Source organism: Maylandia zebra, linkage group LG23 (genome assembly GCF_041146795.1).
Source record: "Maylandia zebra isolate NMK-2024a linkage group LG23, Mzebra_GT3a, whole genome shotgun sequence".
In the NCBI taxonomy this organism is placed as follows: Eukaryota; Metazoa; Chordata; class Actinopteri; order Cichliformes; family Cichlidae; genus Maylandia; species Maylandia zebra.
Window position 1 is genome coordinate 28,790,315 of NC_135188.1, and position 26,414 is coordinate 28,816,728.

The following is a 26,414-nucleotide window of genomic DNA, read 5'->3' on the forward strand; positions in this document are numbered from 1 at the left end:
AGAGAACCGGCTCTTTATATGTTTATATATAAATATATGCGGTGGCCCCTAGAGACAAAACACGTACAAACTCCAAAAAGCACATACAAACTCCAAAACACATTTCTAGCATGAACTGAACTTCCAAAACAGAACTACCTAGATCACTTAAATTACACAATTGAAAGCATGAAAGCATATGTGTATTGTTTGTGTATTTATACGCAAGCATTCATATATAGTAAAATAATTAAAAAAAAATTCATTTACCTGTTACTACCACACACCAAATCCGGTCGTTGGTACTTGCTGGCTTGTGTAGCCACTAGGTAACAAAAGCTCAACACAGTGCCTAGCATCCTGGAGCACTCCTGTTGTGTTTTGTACGTGTTTTGAGTTTTTATGTGCTTCTGAGTTTTTACGTGTTTTGGAGTTTGTACGTGCTTCGGAGTTTGTACGTGTTTTTACGTGTTTTGGAGTTTGTACGTGTTTTGGAGTTTGTACGTGATTCAGGGTTTGTACGTGCTTTGTCTGTAGGGGCCACCGTAAATATACTTTTATTTATTCACTCCACATAAAATGTAATAAATAAATCATATAATACAAAAATTAACTAGTCACATTTCAACTTTTAACTATTTAAATATTCAGCTTTTTCCTTTTACAAATTTAAAGTGAAACAACACAAAACACTGCAAACCACAACACAATTAAATGTAAATTATAATATGAAAACAAAAAGAAGATGCATATTCTCTGTCATATGGGCCTGCATGAATAAACTTTCTGAATCCTTTATCATCTGCAACTGAAAATAGTTGTGGATGATTACTATACCTTTCTAATGTGACGTTTTTGTCCCTGGCTCTTTCTCTGTCTCTCCCTCCTTCTCTATTCCTGTGCTACTGAGTGTAACTACCGCCCCTCCCTCCTCTTCCCAGCGTAAAGCACAAGGCTGGCATGCAGAGTGAAGCGGAAAAAAGTGCGAGAGAGAGGGTGAGAGAAAGGAAAAAAAAAAAACACAGCTCATGTCAAAGATCCGGCTCTAACAACCATTTCGTTCGCGACTGACCCATCACTGCTAGGAACATGCCAAAGTTGCGGCAATATATTCCTAACCTGTAGGAATGTTGACCAATCCCTGGGTGGGAAAGAGTAAACAAAGATGGCGCATAGAAGCAGAGCTGATACTATGTGTGGAGGGACAGAAACTGTGTTGTATGTAAGCATGTAAACACTACAGAGAGTAAAGTTAACAGTAACCGTATTTTATCTAAGTAGAAATTCATTTCACCAAAACAATAACGTGGCGCACAGTGTGACGTCAAAAAAGGCGCACACCTTTGACCTGCGTTTTCTGTTTTCTTCATCCACTCCTAAATGCAAAAACAGAGTTTTCGAAAATATCAACCCTGGCAGGTGTTTTTAAAAATCTCTGTTTTCAGTGACCGAAAACGCCGTTTACGTGTGGATAAAGGTGCAAACGCATAGAAAAATCTGCGTTTTCAAAAATACCCGGGTACGTGTGGACGTAGCCTTAACGTGGATTTATAGACCCTACAACCAGAAGTTGTGTGACTTGATTCTCAAAAGACATACTTTCATATTTCCAGCATCCATTGGGCTTTTTCTTGTTCTTGGTAGTATTTTATTACCATCAGCAGTATTTAGATCAAAATAATTTTATTAAAATTTAGTCAAGATTTGAAATAATTTACTGGGAACTATTAGGGCTGATTAAATTAACCAGATGATACCCCGCCTTCTCATTATTACAGACCTGAGGCAGGATTATTGTGGAGATGTAAGACCGATTAATCAAGTCCAATGGGAGCTTGATACCTCAGCGGTGATGTGCACTGGGAGGCTGTGACTGGGATCCATGCAGCTGTGTGGAGAGGAGTGTGACAGTGAAGATGAGCGCTGGGAACCTCGGAGTGAAGCTGAGCTTCGTGTGAACGCCGGTGGGATCCCTTTGTAGCGCTTCAAATGGGGCGCAAACGAGACCTGACGCCTCTCTGCTGCTGCTGGATCCTCATCAACTCCGGTAAGAGAGGCGGCGAAAAAGATTGATGGGATTTATATGGTAAAAATCAGCCGTGACTTCACTGTAGGAGCACGTTGAAAAGCACCGAGGCTTTTAGTCATCTCATGGGGATTTCCTGACTTTATAACTTTGTTGCCTCCCTTTTACTTAAAGGAATCAGTGACTGTGAGACTTGGGGTACATCTTTTGCTCTCCCGTTTTGACATGATGCATTTATAAAGCGGTGTTGCAAATTAATCGAGTAAGGGAAGGCTGTTAATCATCATATCGCATATTCCTGCAATGTTCTGATAGTGCAAAATAATATTTGAAACTTGTAGTCCTTTATTGCTGGCTCGTATAGAAGGCCAATAGTCATTTATTCACATTCGCATTTATTATTACTATGATCAATGCACTAAAGTAGCATTTTAAAGGTGTTTTATACAATCTGTGTTGGGGCATCTACACAAAGGGCTATGCTGACTTTAAGTAATTTTTTTCCATGTAACTGTGCTACACAAGTAAAACAACATTACAAGTGAAACATTACATTTAATGGAATTTACTTAATTGCTATGCTTTTAAGTGGTACTGTTTAAAAAAACGTTTCTGTTTTTTTGGAGTGTATATTCATAATGACTTCATTTAAAAATTAACATCCTGCAGAGTCAGGATTGAGCTTAAATCCCGATTCAGTACACAGCAGACCCAAACAGGACTGCAAAAGTTCAGTTAGTCTCCACTCATTTAGATGTGTATTATGTGTTTTTGACGCTGGCACAGCACAGGAAGCTTTTTGAGGCAAAAAACGATCAGGTCTGTGATGCTGTCACTTTAAAAACACTTCTAAATATCCAGGTTTTAATGCAAAAACGTGTAAAACAGTGTTCAGTGATCTGTTTTTGTGCGTGGAGCGGAGCAGGCATTTGTGAGCACTCAAAATTCTGAACACATTTTGCACATTTGTGACCGTTTTCATGCCAATTTCTCTCAAAAGGTATCAGCTGGTATCAGTGAAAAACCAAAAACTAACATGCATATATGCACAAACTATCTGGAATTAATGACTGCTTTCAGGGTATTTCAAGAGGGATGAGCGAATGTTTAGCCTGTTGCAAAAGTGGTAATAAGGCATTTGTACTCTCCTGTGAAAGGTTTATTTACAATTTAAGACCTTCAGTTTTATTGTGCACCTGTAAGTCTTTTTAGGTGCTTAAAATTACACCCTAGTTTCAGAAACTGACGTGGTAGAACAGTGGGGAATTAGTGTGACAGAGCGTTTGGAGGCAGGAGTCGGGGCTAATCGGAAGAGTTTAGGTGAGTAGGAGAAAATAGAAAAAGCTGTTTATCTGGTGCTGGGGCGGAGCTGAGAAACAGCATATAAGCTGCAGCAGGGGTGGGCGAGTTGGCACACCTGAAATGAAGCATGGAGAGAATAGAAGAGAAGAGGGTGAGAGAGAAAGAGAAGTTCCTGCTAAAGTGGCAGAAGCTGAGGCATGGGAGACAAATTAACCTGAACCCTAGACCCCTTACAGTGAGACAATCCTGTGGCTCTGTTAAACTTCATGCAGTTGAATGACCACTGATCACCTACAGCAAAGGCAACGATTCTGAGAAACCTTAGTTGACAGAAAACTACGCATTTACCTTTTATTTTGGACCATTTGATGGACAAAACTGTCTACGATGCTCAAGTAAATAAGTCCCCAGTTAACAAAACAGGTTAGAAATGTTGGCTTTTTACTCTTAGTAAATTAGGACAGATAAAACCCCTGCTTTGTGGTAGTGACATTGCCCTCATTGGCTGGGCATGAGGAGTCACTGAGTGTGAAAATAATACGAGTCATATGTCACAGGAAGAAGAAATGTTGAGATTACCTGAAGCACTGCCAGCCTCAGAAATGTGCTATACAAATAGAGTAGTATTGTATATGCAGATAGTACTTTATAAAACGTTGAGAACAAATCTGATTTGTTTTTAGACCTTTTAGATGCAGAATTTTAAGAAATCGTGCCAAGATTGTAAAATGTTTGTTCCTGAAATAGAAATGGGAAGTATTCTTTTTGTATTTCTCTCATGGTTTTTGTAGTGATCACTTATGATCCTCCATTTAGTGTCTACATTTGGTTAAAATCTGAAAACCTGTCTTTCCAGGCTTTTAATAGACTTTAATTCAGACTCATCTCAATGATTTCCAATTCATGTGAACCCACTGAGTGATTTTCCTGCTAATTAAAGGTCAGTGTTTTCAATGTTTGACATTTGTGACAAAGTTTTCTCTAATATCCCGGCCACATGGAGACCGTGATATTAGATATCCCTACTAGATTCGAAGTGGAGTAGTTTCTCAAAAAAAGAAAAAAAGAACAAAAAGAAAGATCAATTGTAATCCTTTAACCCATTCTGATAGGTCCACCAAAAATGTCTGCCAAAAATGTCTGCAGAGCTACTTCAGTGTCCTGAGTAATCGCTGCATCTTTGGCTTAGCCTGTGACATCCATGTAGAGCAGGGCCCTATTCAAGAAAACTGGCTTTAGTAACCCAGACATGAGGAAAACTCAGTTTTTTTCTAAACAAACTTAAATTGTCAGACCTTACCAAACACAGAGTTCCTTTTTGTGTCCTCCCCTCCTGCTGCACCTGAAGCTGGATATACTCGGAGTTGACAGGATTTAGTTCGCCCATCCAAGTTCCTTATCAACTTTATTGTTTCTGCTTTAGCTGCCAAAAATATAAACCTCATGGGACCGTTTTCTGCCAATATGGCTTCCATTTCATCACCTTTGTCCACTTCTTGGCCGCAGACTATTCATGTCACCATCATCTTTTTGGGCTAGGTTTCACCAAAGTTAGTTAGCTTCTCTGTTTTCCCTTTTTCCTCTGATTGTTTGGCCACAGGTTGTCATCAAAGTAAAGGAGACCAACATGCTGCCAAAAATGTCTGCAGAGCCAGCAATATTTGTCATTGAGACAGAAAAAACAAAATTATAGATGTTAAAGGAAAAGTTCAACATTTCTTCTAAGCTGGTTGGTGTTACTGTCATGTTAACGCTTTGCAAAAATGGGATTTGAATTCGGCATTTAGTCAGAGGCCTGCAATGTGAAGCAGGATTTGGTCTGTGGAAGCATTGGAAGTCTGTGTGTTTCCTTAAGTCCTTGACACAACTTTATTCTGTAATTCAGTTTTATTAAATTGCTTAATTTTTATTCAAATGAATGTGGTCCATACTTATTTGTGAAATAAATTTGAACTTTAAGCCTATCGTTCTATTTTTGTTCCAGTACATAAGACTCAAACGGCACGATCACTCAGCATACAGTTTCAGAAGCTTTAAAAAATAAAACTTAAAATTATATAGCTTAAATAACACCGTATATTTTCTTAAAAGCAGAATGTCAAAAAACCCGTAAGGACCTTCTTCTCAAAACACATGGAGGACATCCTGAATATCAAAGTCAAGTAATTTCTCATAACAGGGTCGGGTAAGGCTTCTGCAATTTCCTTCTCTAAGGCCAGATGTTCAATCGTGGTGAGTAATGTTTGACCGTTGGTATGATGTTCTTTTCATGAAATGCTTAGGTTTATGCAGACGTAATAGGACTCAGAATCATCCAAATTCGGGTTTTCTGCTTTTTTCTGCAAGATAACTTTTCCCAAAATGTCTTGGGGATCATCAAAGATGTATTTGGGTAAATGTGAGACGAGACTTGATGAATTTGTTTCATCTGAAACGTGAAAGTGTGACAAATATAAATAATTGCTGTGCGTTGCTGATCTACAGCAGACAAGAGCTTCTGGACATCTGGACTCATAACTCCAACAGTTTTATCGCCGATCTCCGACTCATCCCAGAGATCTCCAGAACACTGGAGGCTGCCCACTCTCCCCGGCCGGGCGGAAGTGCACGCAGACGGCGCCGAGATCGTAAACAAAGGCGAGGTAGGCGCGGAGGGCTACGGGCTAAGCTAAAGCTAACACCACACTGGCTGCCTTTACCCAGTATTTTCCTCGCCAATGTCCGTTCTCTGGCAAACAAAATGGATGAGATACGGCTCTCCATCACTAACAACAGACGGATTATGGACTCAAATGTCATGTTTTTCACCGAAACATGGTTGAACAACAGCTGCCCAGACAATGTTATCGAGTTAGCAGGACGCCACACACACCGAGCCGACAGGCTAGCAGATGACTCCGGCAAGACCAGAGGTGGAGGTTTGTGCATTTATATTAACAATGCTTGGTGCATGAACTCCACTACTACTGAGAGTCACTGCTCACCTAATGCGGAGTTTTTAATGGTCAAATGCAGACCTTATTATCTCCCCAGAGAACTCACTTCGATCATACTCACTGCCGTGTATATACCCCCCGACGCTAATGCTAGGTTGACCATGAAAGAACTTTCTGCAGCCATTAACAAACACCAGAATAAACACCCCGAGGCTGCTATTACTGTTGCTGGCGACTTCAACCACACCAACTTAAAGACAGTCCTCCCCAGATTCCACCAACATGTCTCCTGCCACACCAGAGGAGACAATACTTTAGACCATGTGTATTCCAACCTGGCTGCAGCCTACAAAGCCACACCCCTCCCCCACATTGGACAATCGGACCATCTCTCCCTGTTCCTCACACCTAGGTATTCACCACTCATCCAACGTGTGAAACCTGCTGTGAGGACAATTAAAGTGTGGCCAGAGAGCCTCATCTGTACTGGATTACATCTCCAAAACCACAGACAGTGTCACCACCCAGAAACGGATCACCATGTACCCCAACCAGAAGCCTTGGATGAACCGGGATGTTCGTCTCCTCCTGAAGGCCCGCAACACCTCCTTTAGGTCAGGAGATTCACACGCCTACAGTACAGCCAGGGCTAATCTAAAGAAGGGCATCAAAAAAGCCAAACACCATTACAAAAAGAAGGTAGAAGAACACTTCTCCAACTCCAACCCCCGACGCATGTGGCAAGGACTCCAGACCATCACAGACTACAGGACCACCAAACCCTCCCCCGCATCTTCTGATGTCTCCTTCCTCAACGAGCTCAACAACTTTTATGCTCGTTTTGAGCGAGGGAACCCCACAACCACAACCAAAGCAGATGTGACGCCAGACCACCAACCTCTGACTGTCTTCCCCACCGATGTAGGAGCGGTGCTGAGCAGGATCAATGTCCACAAGGCTGCAGGTCCTGATGGCATCCCCGGGTGTGTTCTCAGAGCGTGTTCTGGGGAGCTTGCAGGAGTGCTGACAGACATATTCAACCTGTCCTTGGCCCACGCTGTGGTACCGGCCTGCTTCAGATCCACCTCCATCATCCCGATACCCAAAAACTCCAACCCATCTTGCCTCAATGACTACTGCCCAGTAGCCCTCACCCCCATCATCACTAAGTGCTTAGAGCAGCTGGTCCAGCACACTTCAAATCCTGTCTCCCCCCCACCCTGGACCCCCACCAATTCGCATACCGCCAGAACAGGAGCACAGAGGATGTAGTCTCCATTGCACTGCACTCTGTCCTCTCACACCTGGACAACAACAACACCTACGCCAGAATGCTGTTTATAGACTTCAGTTCAGCATTCAATACAATCCACCCCTCACAACTCATCAGGAAACTGACAGACCTGGGCATCAGTTCCCTCATCTGCAAATGGTTACTGGACTTCCTGACCAGCTGCCCCCAACATGTCCGGCTGGATAACCACTGCTCATCTACCATCACAATGAACACCGGTGTACCACAAGGCTGTGTGATGAGCCCTTTCCTCTACTCCCTCTTCACCCACGACTGCTGACCTGCTGATGGTTCCAACACCATCATTAAGTTTGCAGATGACACCACGTTGATTGGCCTCATCAGTGACAACGATGAGGCCGCCTACAGGGAGGAGGTGGATCGTCTGGCTGAGTGGTGCGACACAAACAACCTGCTGCTTAACACCGAGAAGACTAAGGAGCTCATCGTAGACTACAGGAGGAATGCTGACCCACATCCACCCATCCACATTAAGGGGATGACTGTGGAGCGTGTGAGCAGCTTCAAGTTCCTGGGAGTCCACATCTCCGAGGATCTCACCTGGACGACCAACTGCTCCAAGCGGGTCAAGAAGGCTCACCAGCGCCTCTTCTTCTTGAGGACTCTGAGGAAGAATCACCTGTCCTCAGACATCCTGGTGAACTTCTATCGTTGCACCATCGAGAGCATCCTGACCAACTGTATAACAGTCTGGTACGGGAACTGCTCTGCCTCGGACCGGAAGGCGTTGCAGAGGGTCGTGAAAACTGCCCAGCACATCACCGGAGCACCACTTCCTGCCATAAAAGACATCTACAGGAAGCGGTGTCTGAAAAGGGCTGGGAAAATCATCAGAGACCCCAGTCACCCATCACATGGACTCTTCACCCTCCTGCCCCCTGGGAGGCGCTACAGGAGCCTCCGGACTAAGACCACCAGGTACCGGAACAGCTTCTTCCCCACAGTTGTCAGACTCCTGAACTCTGCCTCCTGACATCTGACCCACGTTAACACATGGACTGAACATACACACACCCACAATGGACAACTGTACCCTCAAACACACAATAATAACATGGACTGAACCACCACTCACAACCACTAGCACTTTATATAGCCTCTGTAGAAATTATCCACACCCTCACTTATCTTAACTGCACTACTGTATAGCTCTGTAAATAATCATTCTGTACATACGATAATTTTTAACCCTACAACTGTTTACAACTTGCATAGTTCCCATTTCTGTATAACTGTATATCTCAGATTTCTGTAAAGTTATTTATTTCATATTCTGTATAGTTTTTCATATTTATATCCTGTTCATATCTTGTACATAGCTTGTACTCACTACAGCCTGTACATACCTATAGTTATAGAATATTCACAACATACTTCATACCGTGTACATTATAACATACCATAATAGACCCATTTCTGTAATATACTTACATATCTATATTATTGCTAATATATATTGTAATATATAGGGATGGGTACCGGTGTCCGGTGCCATGATGGCACCGGTTCTGACATAAACGGTAGTAACCAGACCGAAAAGCAGCGCACATTTCGGTGCTTTATTTCGGTGCTTTTTTTTCCTGAGCTGTGATACACTTCTAGCCAATCATTTTACATTTCCGAGGATAGTAGGCGGGTCCAGGTACGTACGTTCTTTTAGAGCAGAGCTACAGATTAAAAATGCCCAAGGCGAAGCGGTCAAAAGTCTGGCTGTACTTCACAGCAAAATATGCAAACTCAGCAGCCTGCAACAAGTGCTTTAAGCTGATACTGTGATAGTGTCAAAGGAAGTAACACCTCGAATCCGATGAAACACCTGGCGACGCATAGCGGCTTTTTTAAAAGCCGAGAAATGCGCCGTATTTGATAGCTTGCTGCGAGACCCCACACCGAGCGCATCTACTGCGGGTGTGGTGCATGTTATCAGACCCGGAGTTAGCAACATCCCCAAAAACACGAAGAGGAGAGTCCTGGTCCCTAGCCCTGCCAGTGTAGCAGAAATGATGACGGATGATGATGGCAGCAGCAGCTGTTCTTCTCTGCGTGAGTAGCTTAATGTTGTTCGTGTGTAATTTACGTTGAGTAGGCTAACCACGTTATTACATTAATGCAGGTAAGGTGAACTAGCAAACATCATCATAGCTACATGCGGCTGTCTTCTTGTTTGATGGCAGATACTCCCTTCACCCTGGCCAAAAAGGCTAAAATGACCAAAGAAAAAGAGGGAAACGGCTAAACATGAGAGGTTTTTGGATAAAGTTTGTGTTTTTTGCATTGTTTAAGCACTGCTTCCAGCCAAGAGTGATACCATATATGCCCCATAGCCGCAGAAAAGGCTAACATTGTTATCTTTTTACAAAAACCAGCTGAACATGAGAGGTTTTTGGACCAATTTTGTGTTCTCCATTCTTTAAGCACCGGTTTGAGCACCGTTTGAGCACCGGCACCGTTTCAAAAGTACCGATTTGGCACCGGTAATGGATAAAACCTAAACGATACCCATCCCTAGTAATATATCTATATCACTAAAGCACCTCTGAATGGATGCAAACTGCATTTCGTTGCCCTGTACCTGTGCATGTGCAATGACAATACAGTTGAATTCTATTCTATTCTATTCTAAATATCAACAAATGAAGAAATCAGGAATTGGGCAAATACTTTTTCTCAGCACTGCAGATGGCTATCCTAACTGAAAGTTATCTCTGTGTACTCTTCTGGTTGTTATTTTTTATTATAAGACCTGTGAGTAAAAACCATTGAGGACTTGTAGTGATTCTAATGATCCAACCGTAAAGTGAAGCACGCTTGTTTACAAAGCTGCACACCCAGTGACACGTTTAAAAGGTGCATTTTAATTAGTGCATTTGGTGTGAAAAAGTAACGGATTATAGATTTAACATAATCTTAAGTATTCAGGCAAAAAAGGATCAATTCATCCTTCAGAGAAACTGAAGCTCACTGATAATTCTCCACACAAATTAGCTTAAACCTTAATCATGTCCTAAATGAGACACAGCAGCCGGGGTCTTTATGCTAAATCCAGGGACACAAACTGCTGCACAATCCAACAACATATCTGTTTGTCCTCCACTGGCACAGCCTTACCTGAGACATCATTTTGCCAGTTATAAATAGCCAATGTAATCAGAAAAACTGGCATCACATTTGCACAGTTTGTGCTGTTGGCTCGCCGTTTCTTGCTCTGGCTAATCCTAAATTGCTTGCTGGTGATGCCAGATGGCTCGCCAGAGTTCAAAGCTGAGACAGAGAGTGATGGAGGGCTTTCTAGATGCAAGCTGAACAGAAAAGCAATATAGTTACCATCGGTGTTCATTTATCCTGCAAGAGAAATCACATCTGATACAAAAAGGTCAAACACTGAGAATTAAAGAGTTTTATTTCAAGCGTGAAAGGACTCCCCCGATGAGTTATGAACGCTGGAAAACCACACTCAGTGTTTTACAATAACTTCAATTATCTCTAATGGTTTGTGCGTAAGATCAAATTAAATCCAAGTGTAGTAGATCACATCCTAATCTTTGAAATTTTATGAACAATAAAATTCAGGTAATAGCTTTTCCCCCAGAGACTGGGTACAGTATCTCTCTCAACTGTAATGACTTTGGTTTAAGCGAAGTATGAGTGAAAATGCAGACTGGTCCTTAAAAAAGGCTGGAGGGGGAGAAAAGTGAGGAGATAAATCAGGAACACCCATGACCCATGGGGGAAGAGGAAGGTCTTCAGAGAGGAGGAATGTGAAGTGAAAGTGCTGAAGAGTGCAGATATTTAAATGTTTCTTTCAGTTTCTACACAGCAAAAGTGCAGTGAACAAGACAGTGATTAAGCCATCAGTGAACAAACTATTTACTGTAAATGAAAAAGTTTTAAAGAGTATAAGAGCTATGAAGAGCTTTTGGTGCTTTCTGGTCGGTGGGACATGTCTGTGGTGCCCATGACCACAACAAACCGAAGTCTTGTGATCTCTGTAGTGCTTGAAACAGCTTACATGGGATTTATGGTCCTGTATGTGTATTTATTTTGCCTCATGTAGAGAGAAACTTCAGCGCAGTGCAGAAGTGCAGCTCTCCAAAGAGCAAAAAATGACGATAGAACTGTGTGCAAGTAGAAGGGTAGAGTTCTAAGCCATTATTTCTAGCAGGCTGTAAATGTGTTCTTTTCTGCTGTAATATTGGTAACCAAGGTATGCAGAAGACCATCTCTGAACACACACATGAAACCATGAGGCAGCACAAGACCACACCGCACTGAGGCTACAGTTCTCATGGGCTCACCAAAACTGGACAATAGAAGATTGGAAAAATATTGCTCAGATGGTAGGGTCAGAATCAGACATAAAAGGATGGCTCCATCGTGCCTTCTATGAACAGGGGCCCGTTCTTCGTACCTCGCTAAGTAGGTTAGCTGGATTTGATTGTTGACGATTTCGCGTGATCTTGGATCGTTCGGTTCCCCGAAGCTCATCCGGGACTTGCTGCCATAGCAACAGAGCCGTAAGCGTAAACCTGCTCGGGAGCAGGTTTACTTTATGTAAACAGGATTAGATCGCGGCCACTCAGGTATGTCCGCTTCATTTATACAAAAGCAACAGCGATATTCCACCACTGTTTCACCATAAATAAATAACATCAATGTAACCAAAGATAATGCAGCACCTGATCCATTTATTGATTTCACACAGATACATGCAGGTTATTTCCTAAAAAAGGGAAATGTACTATTAACATTCTATTACATGTATGTGATTATTACAGATGTAATTCATATTTCAGAGTAGCAATTGCAAATTACTTCGTGTAATCAAGATGAGAGACCACGGCTATAAAAGCGAAGGTGGATTTGGGAAGTCTGTCGCAGCCATGTCCTGTCCGTTTACGCGAGCAGCCCATTGCGGAAGGTGCAAGATTGATAAGGAGAGTTTTCAGAATTCAGCGTATATTGCGGGATAGACAGGATCCTTTAGCTCAGCGTGACAGTGTGCTCATAGAGAAATATCGATATTCCCGTGAGGGTATTATTTACTTAACCAACTTGTTGACGAGGGGATGCAGGACCACCACCTGTCTTTGTTTGCTCTGCCCTTTTCTTGGTTGCTGTTATGAACAAACAAACAGATTATTTCAGGGTCTCTTTCCAAGAGACGAAAAGCAATATAAGTGATAAATATTACCATTCTGTAGAATATTCTTATATTTCACTTTTACTTGTTCTCATGTTCTAGTGGGTCCTGTTGTGGCTCTAATGTGAAAGGGGATATAATATAACATAATATAATATAATGTAATATAATATTGGATAATATAGTGTAATATAATAAATCTACCCTACCGCCTACTGGTGTTGGCCAGAGGGGCCGATGGCGCGATATGGCAGCCTCGCTTCTGTCAGTCTGCGCCAGGGCAGCTGTGGCTACAACCGTAGCTGCCTCCACCAGTGTGTGAATGTGAGAGTGACTGAATAGTGGCATTGTCATGCGCTTTGGGTGCCTTGAAAAGCGCTATATCAATCCAATCCATTATTATTATTATTATTAAATTACTTACGAGTTTAATTTGTCAGCAACTTTCTGCCAGCCCTCTCTCCTTGCTTTTGCAGCCTTTGCAGTGTTCCCTTGCGTTCTGATTAAACTCTGAAACTCCTGAAATCCCTCACTCAGGAGTTCTTGCTCTGCTGCCGAAAAATACCGAGCGCGCTCCTTCGACATTTTCGCCGACCAATCAGAGGGTTGCCGATCAATGTTTCTACTATCGATGCGTAGCCCCTTTTACGATACCCAGTGATCTCACATTACTTCATCCAGCTGTACTAATCGTCAACAGCAGGTGTGTTCGGGGAACCGGATTAGCGAGCTCACAGTTAGCGCGATGATTTGGTCTTGGATGTGTCATTTGATCTTGGATGTAGTAAGCGACGTACGAAGAACGGGCCCCAGTTCCGGCTGGTGGTGGTGTTATAGTGTGGGGGAAATTTTCTTAGCACAATTTGGGCTCCTTAGTACCAACTAAGCATCCTTTAAACACCACAGCCTGCCTGAGTGTTGTTGCTGACCGTGTACATCTCTTTATGGCCACAGTGTAACATCGTCTGATGTCTGCTCCCAGCAGGAATACACACTATGTCACAAAACTCAGATCCTCTCAAACTGGTTCCTTGAACATAGCCTCCACAGTCACCAGATCTCAGTCCAATAGAGCTCCTTTGAGATGTGGTGGAACGTTTGTAAGAAGATGGCGCTGGATGTCATGGCACGCCGTCTCTCGGTTCTGCAATGTTTATGTTTTATGTTCTTAGTGGTGTCCCTGCTAGTTTAAAAAACCCACTCCCTGTTGGTATATGAGTGTAACACGCGGCGACACTAAAGCGGTCGCGCCAGAATGTCACGCTAAAAAGAAAGATTCTTTAAAATACAAGGGGGAGCAAGCGAGTCAGAGTCGGGCACCGAGAGGAAGCAGGTCTGATCAGAAACAGTTTATTACTAGGCCAGGGAGCACAAATAAAAACACCCTTAAAATGTACGTAATAAAATGTTGTCAATCTACTAAAACTAAATAAAACAATTCTAAAACCCGTAAAACTACCATTTTCTACATTCACTAAACCCCCCCCCCCCCCCCCCCCCCCGCTATAATTATGCCACATGTTCATTATGGGTCCATCAGCAGGCCAGGAATTCCTTCTTTAGAGCAGAGTCCACGCCAGCCTCGTCTTCGGCAGACAAACAACAGTAGAGACACTACTCACAAATGCAGGCAGGGGTAAACCTCTGCCCTGCTGCCAATCACACACGCTGTCTCTCACTGTTGCCGTTCCATGAGGTCAGGACTGGGTCGCCGCGTCACACTGGCCATCTCGCATTAACCTTCCAGTCTGGGGCCTCTCTCCTTCAGTGCTCAGCTAGCCTGTTTTTAAAAGGTCTTTACACAGCTGATAGGCCACCTCTGGACACACCCCTGTCTCAGCAAGTGGTCCCTATCAGCTGTCCCATGTGCAGCCAGTCCACAGTGGATAAAAACCGTGTCACATAAAACACTAAAAACCATGCAATAGAAACAGAATAAAACCATGCAAATAAAACGACACTCATAAATAAACACTAAAAATCAGAATAAAAACAATATACAAGATAAATACAAATTTCCACTGTGTGACATCAGCGACAGACGCTGCTTAATATCTGTGACTCACTACTGAAGCTCCCCAGCGTTAGCGAGTGATGTGGAGGACTCCCGCCGCCTCTGGCGTCGGTACCGGAGGAACTGCATCGCCGTGATCCCCCTGGAATCCTTTGAAACGGACGCGCTGGAGAAGTGGACGAATGCGCGGCATGTGCTCTGGGAAGCGTGTTCGGGTCAGAACTTGGATGCAGCAGGTCCTTACCATCAGTGACTCTGGCTGTTTAGGACTTTATTTTGGCCTCAAACAGCGTTGCCTTCTTCCTGTTTACCCGACGTCATCAGAGCACGCTCACCCGAGGCTGCTTTATTGGTCGCCATGCCGACGGGATACGAGGGAAGGTGGAGCAAATATGAACAACCTACAATTACTGCCTGCTAGCACGGATGGACAGAGAGTTAAATTAGCTCTCTTAAACGCAAGATCTGTATCAAATAAAACTCATGCTCTTCGGGCTTTTTTGGTACTCATAAGCTGAATGTCATGTTCCTAACTGAGACATGGCTGCGCGCTGGTGAAGTGGCACCCTTGCTGGAACTTTGCCCCACCGATGCCAGTTTCTTCAGCTCCCCCAGGTTGTCTGAAAATTGTATTTTACCTATTCTAGACCACTCAGCAATTTTATTTGATATTTTAATCCCTAAATCTCCAGCTTCTGAGAGGGGAAAATTGCCCCTCAGATCATCTCGTTATATTAGCCCCGAAGCATTGTTTGGAGTTAAATTACATCTACCTGATGTGTTGGACCCTATTTTTACTCAGGAGTTATGTGTGGACACCTTGACTGCGAATCTTAATAATACACTTCTTGAACTACTGGACTCTGTTGCTCCCGTAAAGAAGTTGAAATGTCAAAAAAGGAACCCTATGCCTTGGTTAAATGAGAAGCTCTTGAACTTGAGAAGAAATTGTAGAAAAGCACAGCATCACTGGAGATCTTCCAGACTAGACATATTTCTCCAGGCTTGGAAGGACTCATTATCTTCTCTTCAATCAGCGATATCGACAGTGAAAGCAAATTATTTCTCAAATCTCATCATGAGTCATAAACATAACTCAAAACTCCTTTTCAACACAGTGTCGCAACTTACAGAGAATAAGTCAACTCTCTGCTGTTCTAATTTGATAGCTCATGACTTTCTTACGTTTTTCAGAGACAGGGCTGAAACACTTAGAAATCATATTACTCCCTCCTCAAGCTGTTCATTAGACTACTCAGCTGCTTTGCCTGTTGGTGCTGATAAACTGTTCTGTGACTTCAAGGTTATTTCTCTGTCTGGATTAACTAAGGTTGTAAAAGCAGCTCAATGTACAACCTGTTCTTTGGATCCTCTACCAGCCTGGGTTATAAAGGAACTGTGGTCAGTATTAGGACCCTTCTGTTTCTTTTAAATACTTCATTGATGACCGGAGTCTTTTCTGAATGTTTTAAATCAGCTGTGGTAGTGCCGATCTTGAAAAAGCCTGGACTGGATGTTGATATGGTCGCAAACTATAGACCCATCTCACATCTGTCTTTTTTATCTAAAATCTTTGAAAAAGTGGTTTTTAAGCAGCTCACTGAGCATTTGTCAACAAGCAATCTGTTTGAACCATTTCAGTCTGCTTTTAGACCAAATCACTCCACAGAAACAGCTTTAGTCAAAGTGGTAAATGATCTGCTGGTAAATGCAGACAATGATTGCACTTCAGTTTTATTACTGCTGGATCTAAGTGCTGCAGTTGACACTGTGGACCACTCCATATTATTGGATAGGCTTGAACATTTTATTGGAATTACAGGAAATGTTTTATCATGGCTGAGATCTTACCTGCTTGGGAGGTCTCAGGCTGTTAGTTTTAAAAATGGTAAATGGTAAATGGCCTGCATTTGTATAGTGCTTTACTCAGTCCCTAAGGACCCCAAAGCGCTTTACACTACATTCAGTCATTCACCCATTCACACACATTCACACACTGGCAATGGCAAGCTACATTGTAGCCACAGCTGCCCTGGGGCGCACTGACAGAGACTTGTGCAGTGAGGCATGAGGTCCCTCAGGGCTCCTTACTTGGACCATTGCTGTTTTCTATGTACCTGCTCCCTTTGGTGTTCTTTTACATTCTTTTAATGTAACCTTTCATTGTTACGCTGATAACCTGCAGCTTTATGTTCCTTTAACCACTGGAAATTGTGCTGAAGTCTCTAAACTAGAATGTTGTTTTTCTGCAATTAAGGGCTGGTTATCGGATAATTTCTTGCTCCTAAATACTGATAAGGCAGAGTTGATGGTCATTGGGCCACACAAATTTCATCACTTGTCCCAAAATTTCATCTTGAAAATTGATGACAGTGTCATAAATTGCAGGAACAAGGTAAAAAACTTGGGTGTGTGGTTCGACATGGTGCTCTCCTTTGAAACTCATGTAAAAGAGATAACAAAATCCGCCTTTTATCATTTGAGGAACATAGCCAGAATCAGACAAGTTTTGTCAAGCGACACTGCAGAGGTCTTCCCGTATTGATTATTGCAATGCTCTTCTTTCTGGCCTACCAAAGAAAAAGTTTTAGAAGTCTACAGATGGTGCAAAATGCTCGCATTTCAATAGGAACGGGGAAATTTGAGCACATTACCCCTGTTCTGAGATCTCTGCATTGGCTACCTTGTCAGGTTCGAGCAGATTTTAAGGTCGTGCTCTCACCTACAAGGCTTTAAACGGATTGGCACCTACATACCTCTCCAACCTTTTACACCTTTATGTTCCATCTCGTGCTCTACGATCTCAGGACTCTGGCCTTCTAAAAGTTCCTAGAGCCAGAAAAAAGACAATTGGAGAGCGTGCTTTTTCTTTTCGTGCCCCATTTCTTTGGAACAACCTCCCTCAAGATATTCGGCAGACATGCTCTGTGGAGGTTTTTAAAACTAAGTCGAAGACACATTTGTTCACCCGATCCTACATGTCTTAATTCTATGGCTTTTAGTTTTTAATTTTTCATTGTTTTTAACTTGTATTGTGTCTTTTACCTGTATTGCTATGTATCACTTTCATTTTATTTATCTCTTTAGTTGTACAGCACTTTGTTTGAAAGCACTTTATAAATAAAGTTATTATTATTATTATTAACAGGAGACAGCTCTGCAGCAGCTGTGTGATTGTATCGTGTCAATATGAACTAAAATCTCTGAGGAAACTTTCCAGCTCCTTGTTCACATTTTCCTCATAGAATATAAAGTTTACTTGCACTCGCTAATATTATGATGCATACAAGCATTATGAGAGCTGCATTACATAGAAAATAATAATTTATTATATGTTTTTATGTGAAAGAAGGAAAATAGGATAAAGTGAATTACCTACAATTAGAGGATTCTGGTGTGAGGGGTCTTTTTTTTTTCTTTGCTTAATTTTTTTTGCAGAATTGCACATATGGTTGAAAAGTCTTGAATGCTTTGTGTTCATTTAATTTTTAGAGTTTCTAATAAATTGCTTGCACCTGACCTGACAACACTGTACAGTCTTGAGCATAAAACCTGTTTTGATATGTTATCGTGAAATCAGAGGTTCTGAATTTAGTTTGAAAACCAGCTTTGGGGTTCAGAGTTTTGAGAAAAGGACAGAAACTTTCCAGAAATGTGTCTTAGATTTTGAAAAGCGAAAATCAGATTCTCTCTAAATAAAAAGCACGAGGGACACCAAGTTCTTTGAAGTAGGAAAATATGTTACAAAATCTTTAACTGGTCTTTTATTGACAGGAATAGTTATTGAAGCAAGTGGGTGTTCACCCACTCCGGACCAGGTTATGTCTGCAGCATATGCTACCATGGTTATATACACTGATTTTCATCAAGGATCACCTCTGAAGTTACTCAAAGCCCACTTTCTGGCAGAGGCCTCTGTGTGTGTGATTGACTTTTGCCTGTATAAATGTGTTTTAGTGAGTGAGAGCTTCCTTAGAGATTTGCAAGAAGGTAAAATGAGACCTGCAAAATGCATCAAACTGGATGAAAACATTTAAGGTTTCATGATATGAGTGACTGATTACATAAGATAGATCAGACAAAGGAAGCACTTTTAAACTACTGCAGGATGATAGTCTGAACCCGACAGTGTTGCTGATCTGTCTCTGCCTCTCTATCAGTGCTCTCTGAGGACTGGGATCGTGTTCACACTGAGGACGAGCTCTTCAGGAGTTTGTTTAGAGGCTACAGCAAGTGGACTCGACCGGCGAAGAATGTCACAGACGTGGTCATCGTCAAGTTTGGCCTGTCCATCGCCCAGCTTATAGATGTGGTAGGAAATTTAACCATACCTTCAAAACTTTAAAAACTATTCCCCCTTTCTGTTTTGTGCCATTGCACCTACTAGGGCGTTAGATGCATGGCTCACTCGCTGTGTCCACTTCATTTACAAAAAACAGGATGAGAAAAATCAGATGATGACAACCAACGTGTGGCTGAAACAGGTGGGTGAAAACAAAAACTGGGTCTGAAAGTTAAGTAAATGTAATTCAAATGTGTTTTGTGTCCTAAAATGACATAAAAATGTGTATTCATTGAAAGGAATGGACGGATTACAAGCTGCGGTGGAGTCCTTCTGACTTCAACAATGTGACGTCCATCAGAGTCCCTTCTGAGCTCATCTGGGTGCCCGACATTGTGCTGTACAACAAGTAAAAACCACACGCATGATTCACGAGTCCACCCTTCTCCTCGTCCTCCTTCATCCTGTCAAACTCATCTTAAAATTCACTGAGAGTAGAGAAGCAATGACATCAGTCTATCCCAGGAGGCCAGGATTTGGGGGCTTAGCAAGGTAACCCCAGGTTAAACCCAGGGCTTTCAGCGTTACAGTGGTGCTCTTTACATCTTACCAGATTGCATCGCCACGGTAACTTGTGCTGCACGCCTAACCTTCTTAGGCACAAGTTATGTTTGAAATAAGAGGCTTGCAAGTGCAACACCACCTTCTACTGACCGGTAAGTTCTCTGGAGGACAGCATGTCTATTCCTTAAAGTGTCCTCTAACCTCAATGAGCAGATAACAGAGTAAACATTTTGAGAGGCAGCCTATGATCCTAAAAAATCCAAATACAGTTTTTCCCCCTCATTTCTTTATATTCTATTGGGAAAACAGAGTACTGAGCAACACATAAATACTTAAATATTTTTCACTAATAACAAATAGTATTTCTGCTTCTGGTGCCTAAATAATTATTTCTTGTTATTTCTTTAAATAGTCTTCAGGAATAGTTCTCCAGGCTTCTTGAAGGACATTCAAAGCTCTTATTTGGATGTTTCTGCCTTTTGTTCTGTTCTCTGTCAACATGATCCCACACTGCTTCAATAATGTTGAGGTCCGGGCTCTGAGGAGGCCAATCCATGACTGATAGTGTTCCACTGTGTCTTTTTCTATCCAGGTATGATTTTGCTGCACTGGCAGTGTGTTTGGGATCATTATCATGCTGAAAATGAAAAATGTTATAATAATAATAATGGATTGGATTTATATAGCGCTTTTCAAGGCACCCAAAGCGCTTTACAATGCCATTATTCATTCACTCTCACATTCACACACTGGTGGAGGCAAGCTACAGTTGTAGCCACAGCTGCCCTGGGGCAGAATGACAGAAGCGAGGCTGCCATATCGCGCCATCGGCCCCTCTGGCCAACACCAGTAGGCGGTAAGGTAAAGTGTCTTGCCCAGTTACCTGTTATCAGTTAAACATTTTCCAAATGGTATTATGTGGTAGATCAAAGTCTGAAGGTACTTTTCTGAGTTCATAATTCATTCATTTTGACAAGATCCCCAACACCACTGGCTGAAATGCAGCCTGAAACCATGACAGAGCCTCCACCGTGTTTTAGAGATGCCTGTAAACCTCTCTTGTTGTACCTCTCTCCTCACCTCCTATGTATGTATGTACTGATGATGAACCAAAGCAGAACCAAACATTTCAAATTCATCACTCCTGAAGACCGTTTGCCACAGTTCTTGTTTAATTTTCATACCTCAGCGTTTTCTCCCTGCTTTCCTTCATTAAGAATGGCTTCTGACAGCCACACTTCCACCGAGACCATTTCTGATGAGGATTTAGTGAACAGTAGATGGATCAGTTGAAGGCCCTGGTGCATCTCTCAGGTCCTGTGTCAGGTCTTTGCTGGATTTTTTTTTCCTGTTACTTAAAGACATGACTTTCAGATAGTGTTCATCTGCTGAAAATATGTCTGTATTGTATTTTTCGGGTCAACTAAAGAAATGGATGTGTTTTTGTGAAAGGCTGTTAGTAGCAAAGTGCCTAACGATTTAGTACAGCCCATAATCTTAATTTAGGACATTTTTTATATATAAAAACATATTCCCTCTGTGCAACGCACCAACATCATAAGAAACAGACTGAAGGTTTAAAACAAATAAATGAATTACATGCTCTGTGCCACTTCTCAGCCATGCAGATTATTTGTTTTCGTCGTTATGATTTGTGGGATGGTATTATCTCCTTTAACAACAGGTGTTCCAGATTATCCTCTCCTAAAGATAATAAAGGAAGAATTGAAGCATTGTCCTTCGTATTTACAGAGGTCGACCTGTTCTTACGACGCTTCCCATGCAGATATTTGCAGATATTTCAGGATCATTTCACTCAGTTTGAACCTTCTTGAAAAACTTGACTATTCAGCTACAACCCTTGAGTTTTCAACCACCATCATGTGACCCCTATCCAAAGAGCAAATAAGCCAGATAAAGATCTCTATAAACCCTGCAAAAAAACATCTGGGGGTAAATAAGGATTATTAACTCTTATTTTATTTGGATTTAAAATATTGAGTCACGCTCACAGCAGATGCTCAAGGACACACATACTGTTCCTGAACAGAGACGACTTTCTGTAGGTGGACCTGGAAATTATCTGTAGTGATCAATTAGCTGCTTGATCCATAACACAGTCCTCCTTCATTGAAGAGCGAAAGAGGAGTTGAGGTCACTTACATGGAGACAAACAGCTCCATGGTATTTTCTGCATTTTCCTGCATATCAATTGGCGATGCATGCAAATTATGCTGTTGAATAAATGACCCTGATTCTGTTGCGGATGCACGGTGATGTTGCATCACACAGTTTTAGTTGAGTTTCCAGCCCTCGGGGCTCGGGGGAGTATTAAAATTGGTCTGGATGGAGATGAAACTCTCTCCGCTTTCAGTGAAAATGAGCTTGCATCGGTGTCATTTACATTCAGCTATCAATTATTAAGCATAGCTCGTGTAAATGGGCATAGCTCCAGGTTTATTGATTCACCTTCTGAGTTTAAAAACTAATGAAATTAAAACTTTTTACCCTCTTTTCTTGTTAAAGTGCTGACGGGGAGTTCGCTGTCACCCACATGACCAAGGCACAGCTGTTTTACACCGGTCGTATCCGCTGGGTACCGCCCGCCATCTACAAATCCTCCTGCTCCATCGACGTCACCTTCTTCCCCTTTGACCAGCAGAGCTGCAAGATGAAGTTCGGATCCTGGACGTATGACCGTGCCAAGATCGACCTGGAGCCCTTTGAGAACACCGTGGACCTGAAGGTGGGAACACGTGGGTGGAGGTTGCTCTGCTTCCCCTCCCCCTCCACATTCCTCCCTCATACTCTCTTATGATTTCCTTCCTAACACCTCCTGCACCTCTTTACCTCCTCTTATCGGCTCTTCACATGTTTCACATGTGTTTTGTTTTACAGAAGAATGCCCGCCAAACTCTCAGGCTGCTAACATTTTAATTAACAAAGTATTTCCCAGCGTCATGTTTCACTGCAGTAATAGGTTCTGGAAAAATTCACAGAATAGTGAAAAAAGAAAAACCCCAAATCCTGGGGAGATTTCTGAGTTGTAAAACGTGGCAGGTTTCTTTAACTCTTTACCCCTTGGACACCTACTAGGACAGGGGTGGCCAACTCCAGGCCTCGAGAGCCAGTGTCCTGCAGGTTTTAGATGTCACCCCGGGTCAGCACACCTGAATCAAATGATTAGTTCATTACCAGGCTTCTGGAGAACTTCAAGAAATGTTGAGGAGGTCATTTAGACATTTCAATCAGCTGTGTTGGATCAAGGATACATCTAAAATCTGCAGGACACCGGATCTCGAGGCCTGGAGTTGGCCACCCCTATACTAGGAGGAACCCTTGAAGCTCTTTTCTGAACTTGGATTTAAAACATGGAAACTATTATAATGGCCTGCAAACTACATCTTAACTGATATACTGAGGTGTTAAAAGGTGTCATTATGGCTACAGGGGAGGTCATGAAATGTTGTCTTTATAGGGGAAAGAGTTAATATGGTGTGATTTTGAAGCACAGAATGCAGAAGTAAGTTTGTTTCTTCAGTTTGACTCCACATGTCTGCATTTGAGATCTCTATCCTGCAACACTTGGAGAGTACGCTGTAACAAAAGGCAGCACTATTTATACAGACAGATACACAAAGGGGTAATCAGGAGCATGAGGCACAGAGGGGAAAACAGGAACAGATAACATGAATGTGACAGGGAAAGTAAAACTAACTGCAACACACAGGAGACAAATGACTACCAAAATAAAAGAGGAAAGAACAATAAACAATAATCATTGTGGGGGATTATTCTCTCCAGTATCTTCATGACTTGTAAGGTCAGCGCAGCTGGCCTGTGGTCATTGGAAGTAGTTGGGTGAGATGTTTTTGTGGACAGGGACAAGACAGAATGTCCTTGAGAGAGTCAGGACCTTATGCAGTTTAAAACTCTGGTTCCTGATAAGACACAGCTGAGCAGCACAACTTTGGGGCTGATGCCATCAGGACCAGCCACTCTGCCAGAGTAGAGTCAAGACAACTCTTTCCTGACTTTTTCAGTTGAGAGGGACATGGAGGTGCAAGCTGTAGGTGCAAAGACAAGGGAAGGGGACAATGTTCATGAGATGAACTGTATGCTGGGTAAGGATGACCAGCAGGGGGAGGTGTGTCAAGCCAAGTGAAGTTTAAGTTGTTGGTACTCTTCTCATTCCACTCCAGCACTAAGTCCCTGCTTTGTTTGGGTCCTGTGAAGATTCTCAGTCCAACCCCTCCTTGTTGTTATTCTGTTATTTCCTGGCTTTCTCCTGTAACAGGCTTTCCCCCTGCTGCTTTAACTTTAAACTTCCTCTGCACAATGTCAGTGTGGCTAAAAAGAGTCTGACTTTTAGGGCTACTGGGAGAGTGGAGAATGGGCAATTGTCAACGCTGTAGGAACCTACAATACCAAGAAATACGACTGCTGTCACGAGATCTACCCCGACATCACTTACTACTTCGTGATCCGCCGCCTGCCGTTGTTCTACACCATCAACCTCATCATCCCCTGCCTTCTCATCTCCTGCCTGACCGTCCTGGTCTTCTACCTGCCATCAGACTGCGGCGAGAAGATCACGCTGTGCATCTCCGTGCTGCTGTCGCTCACTGTCTTCCTGCTGCTCATCACCGAGATCATCCCATCCACATCGCTAGTCATCCCGCTGATTGGGGAGTACCTGCTCTTCACTATGATCTTTGTCACGCTGTCAATCATCATCACCGTGTTTGTTTTGAATGTGCACCACCGATCATCAGAGACTCACACCATGCCCCGGTGGGTTCGGAGGCTTTTCCTGTCTGTGGTGCCGCGCTGGCTCTGCATGAAGCGCCCGCATCATGGACTCAGGCCTGCAAGGTGAGAAAGCCTCTATGACCATTAGAGGCACTGCAGGTTTTTACATGGTCATAAATAGCTTAGTGTAGTTGACTTCTACGTGGTCAAATGTGTATGAGTTGAAGTTTAGGATTGGCTAATTCAATCCAATTAATTAGCTCTCGACTGAGTTAGTGCGGTAATCCACACAGGAAACCACAAAATCTCTGCACAGGTTTATTGTTTTCATTATATGCTTGAACCATTTGGCTGATTTTAATACACATTGCAGAGAGATAACATAGCAGCCCCACCATACATTCACAGCCTCCAAACTCTACTTCTTTTTGTTGTTTAATTGTGGTTGGCAGACAGCTTCTAGGCATTTTACCACCACCTATTGGCAGTAGAAGTATATTGATAATTTGAGGTAGTGGTAAAAATAAGGGAAATATATAATTTAAGGTGACAGATAGTTGTAATCATTAGTTTTTCTGTTTTATATTTTCACAATGTTTTGCTTGTCGTTACAATGTCATTGTAATTTTTCTACAAACCCATCTACCTTTCTTAGGCAACACCACCTGAGCGATAAACTCCTCCCTCTCCAGACTCCGGGCCCCTCCCACAGCATCTGGATCACTCAGGAGTCTGATGTGGATGCTGGAGATGAAATTAACCACTGGGACTTTCATGGTTACTCAAACATGGAGCATTTGGAGAGGTTTGGGTCCCCATCTTGTCTTTCTGCTCGGTCTCTGGGCTATACACTCCTACCACAGACACGGTCCACTGTCAGCTTAGAGTGGGATACCCCTGTGGAGTGTGGTTCGACCCAGAACCAGTGGGACTCTTCTTTGTCTCCTGCTGTCATATCCGCCCTGGAGGGCGTAACGTACATCGCTGAACACCTAAGAGCAGAAGATGCAGACTTTTCGGCAAGTATTGGATTTTTTTGGTTATAGATTTGCGGTCAAAAGTTTGCATCAGGGGTGTCAAACATAAGACAGCCTGGGTTTTATATATTTCTCCAAGTTTACTGGCTCATTTTTGGTTTTATGTCTTCTCTCAGGTGAAGGAGGACTGGAAGTATGTGGCCATGGTCGTAGACCGGATCTTCCTGTGGATGTTCATCATAGTGTGTCTGCTGGGGACCGTTGGACTCTTTCTGCCTCCGTGGCTCTCTGGGATGATTTAAAACCAAGACTAGATGTTAAAAACACTAATATATTATATACAAAAGTGGAAGAGCATGGTTAGCTTTTAAATTTGTTGCAACAGACGAGTATAGGAAACTTATTTCATGGAGGACAAAAAGTACAAAAATTAATAATAAAGAGAAATTAATTATTAATGCAAATATTTATAAAATGAAATGGCCTTGATGTATAAAATGGAATATACTTATGTTAATTAATAATAAATATTATAATCTGCTTTATTTATTCTCCATTGTATCTGTAATTTTCTTCACTCTCACATCTGCGTATGTGGTTCTGTTTGTCTGTCTGTCTGGTTGTTTACAGTTTTTCAATTTTGTGTGATGGTAGATAACAAAAACAACTTGAGCTAAATTACATTTTAGTGAAATCTGGTGAAAGTCACACTGAATGTGAAAATCAGTAAAAACATTATATTACCCACAATTTTTTTTGTTGATCGTCTTCAAAATTCACAATAATATACTCAGTGTTGGGAAAGTTAGTTTTAAAATGTATTCCACTACAGAATACATGCCTCAAAATGTATTTTGTAACGTGTTACGTTACTCAATGAGAGTAATGTATTATGAATATTTTGGATTATTACTATATTATCATGCTTTTTACAACTACATGAATGTACTATTGCTGTGTGATTCATTACTATTACTGAAGGTTACTCGCCATACCAATAGCAACTAGATTTTAAAATCTGAATATAAAATGAGTGACAGTAGGGTGGACATTATATTCATCCATCTCTCTGTGCCGGGCCGTTGTGTCAGCATGGTGTTGCAGGAATTGCCGTCTTGTGTGTGACT

The 26,414-nt window shown here is 42.3% G+C and overlaps 1 protein-coding gene across 1 annotated transcript; it reads left to right on the plus strand.

Moving 5' to 3' along the window:
* Positions 1 to 1,790: 1,790 nt before the first annotated feature.
* LOC101484215 (neuronal acetylcholine receptor subunit alpha-2-like) lies at positions 1,791 to 25,823 on the plus strand. The gene is made up of 8 exons (XM_076880076.1): positions 1,791 to 2,026; positions 18,873 to 19,024; positions 19,152 to 19,196; positions 19,294 to 19,403; positions 22,085 to 22,304; positions 23,931 to 24,433; positions 24,966 to 25,329; positions 25,464 to 25,823. Exons 1-8 carry the CDS (start codon positions 1,969 to 1,971, stop codon positions 25,587 to 25,589), a joined length of 1,578 nt encoding a protein of 525 aa, XP_076736191.1. The 5' UTR covers positions 1,791 to 1,968; the 3' UTR covers positions 25,590 to 25,823.
* The last annotated feature ends 591 nt before the right edge of the window (positions 25,824 to 26,414 follow it).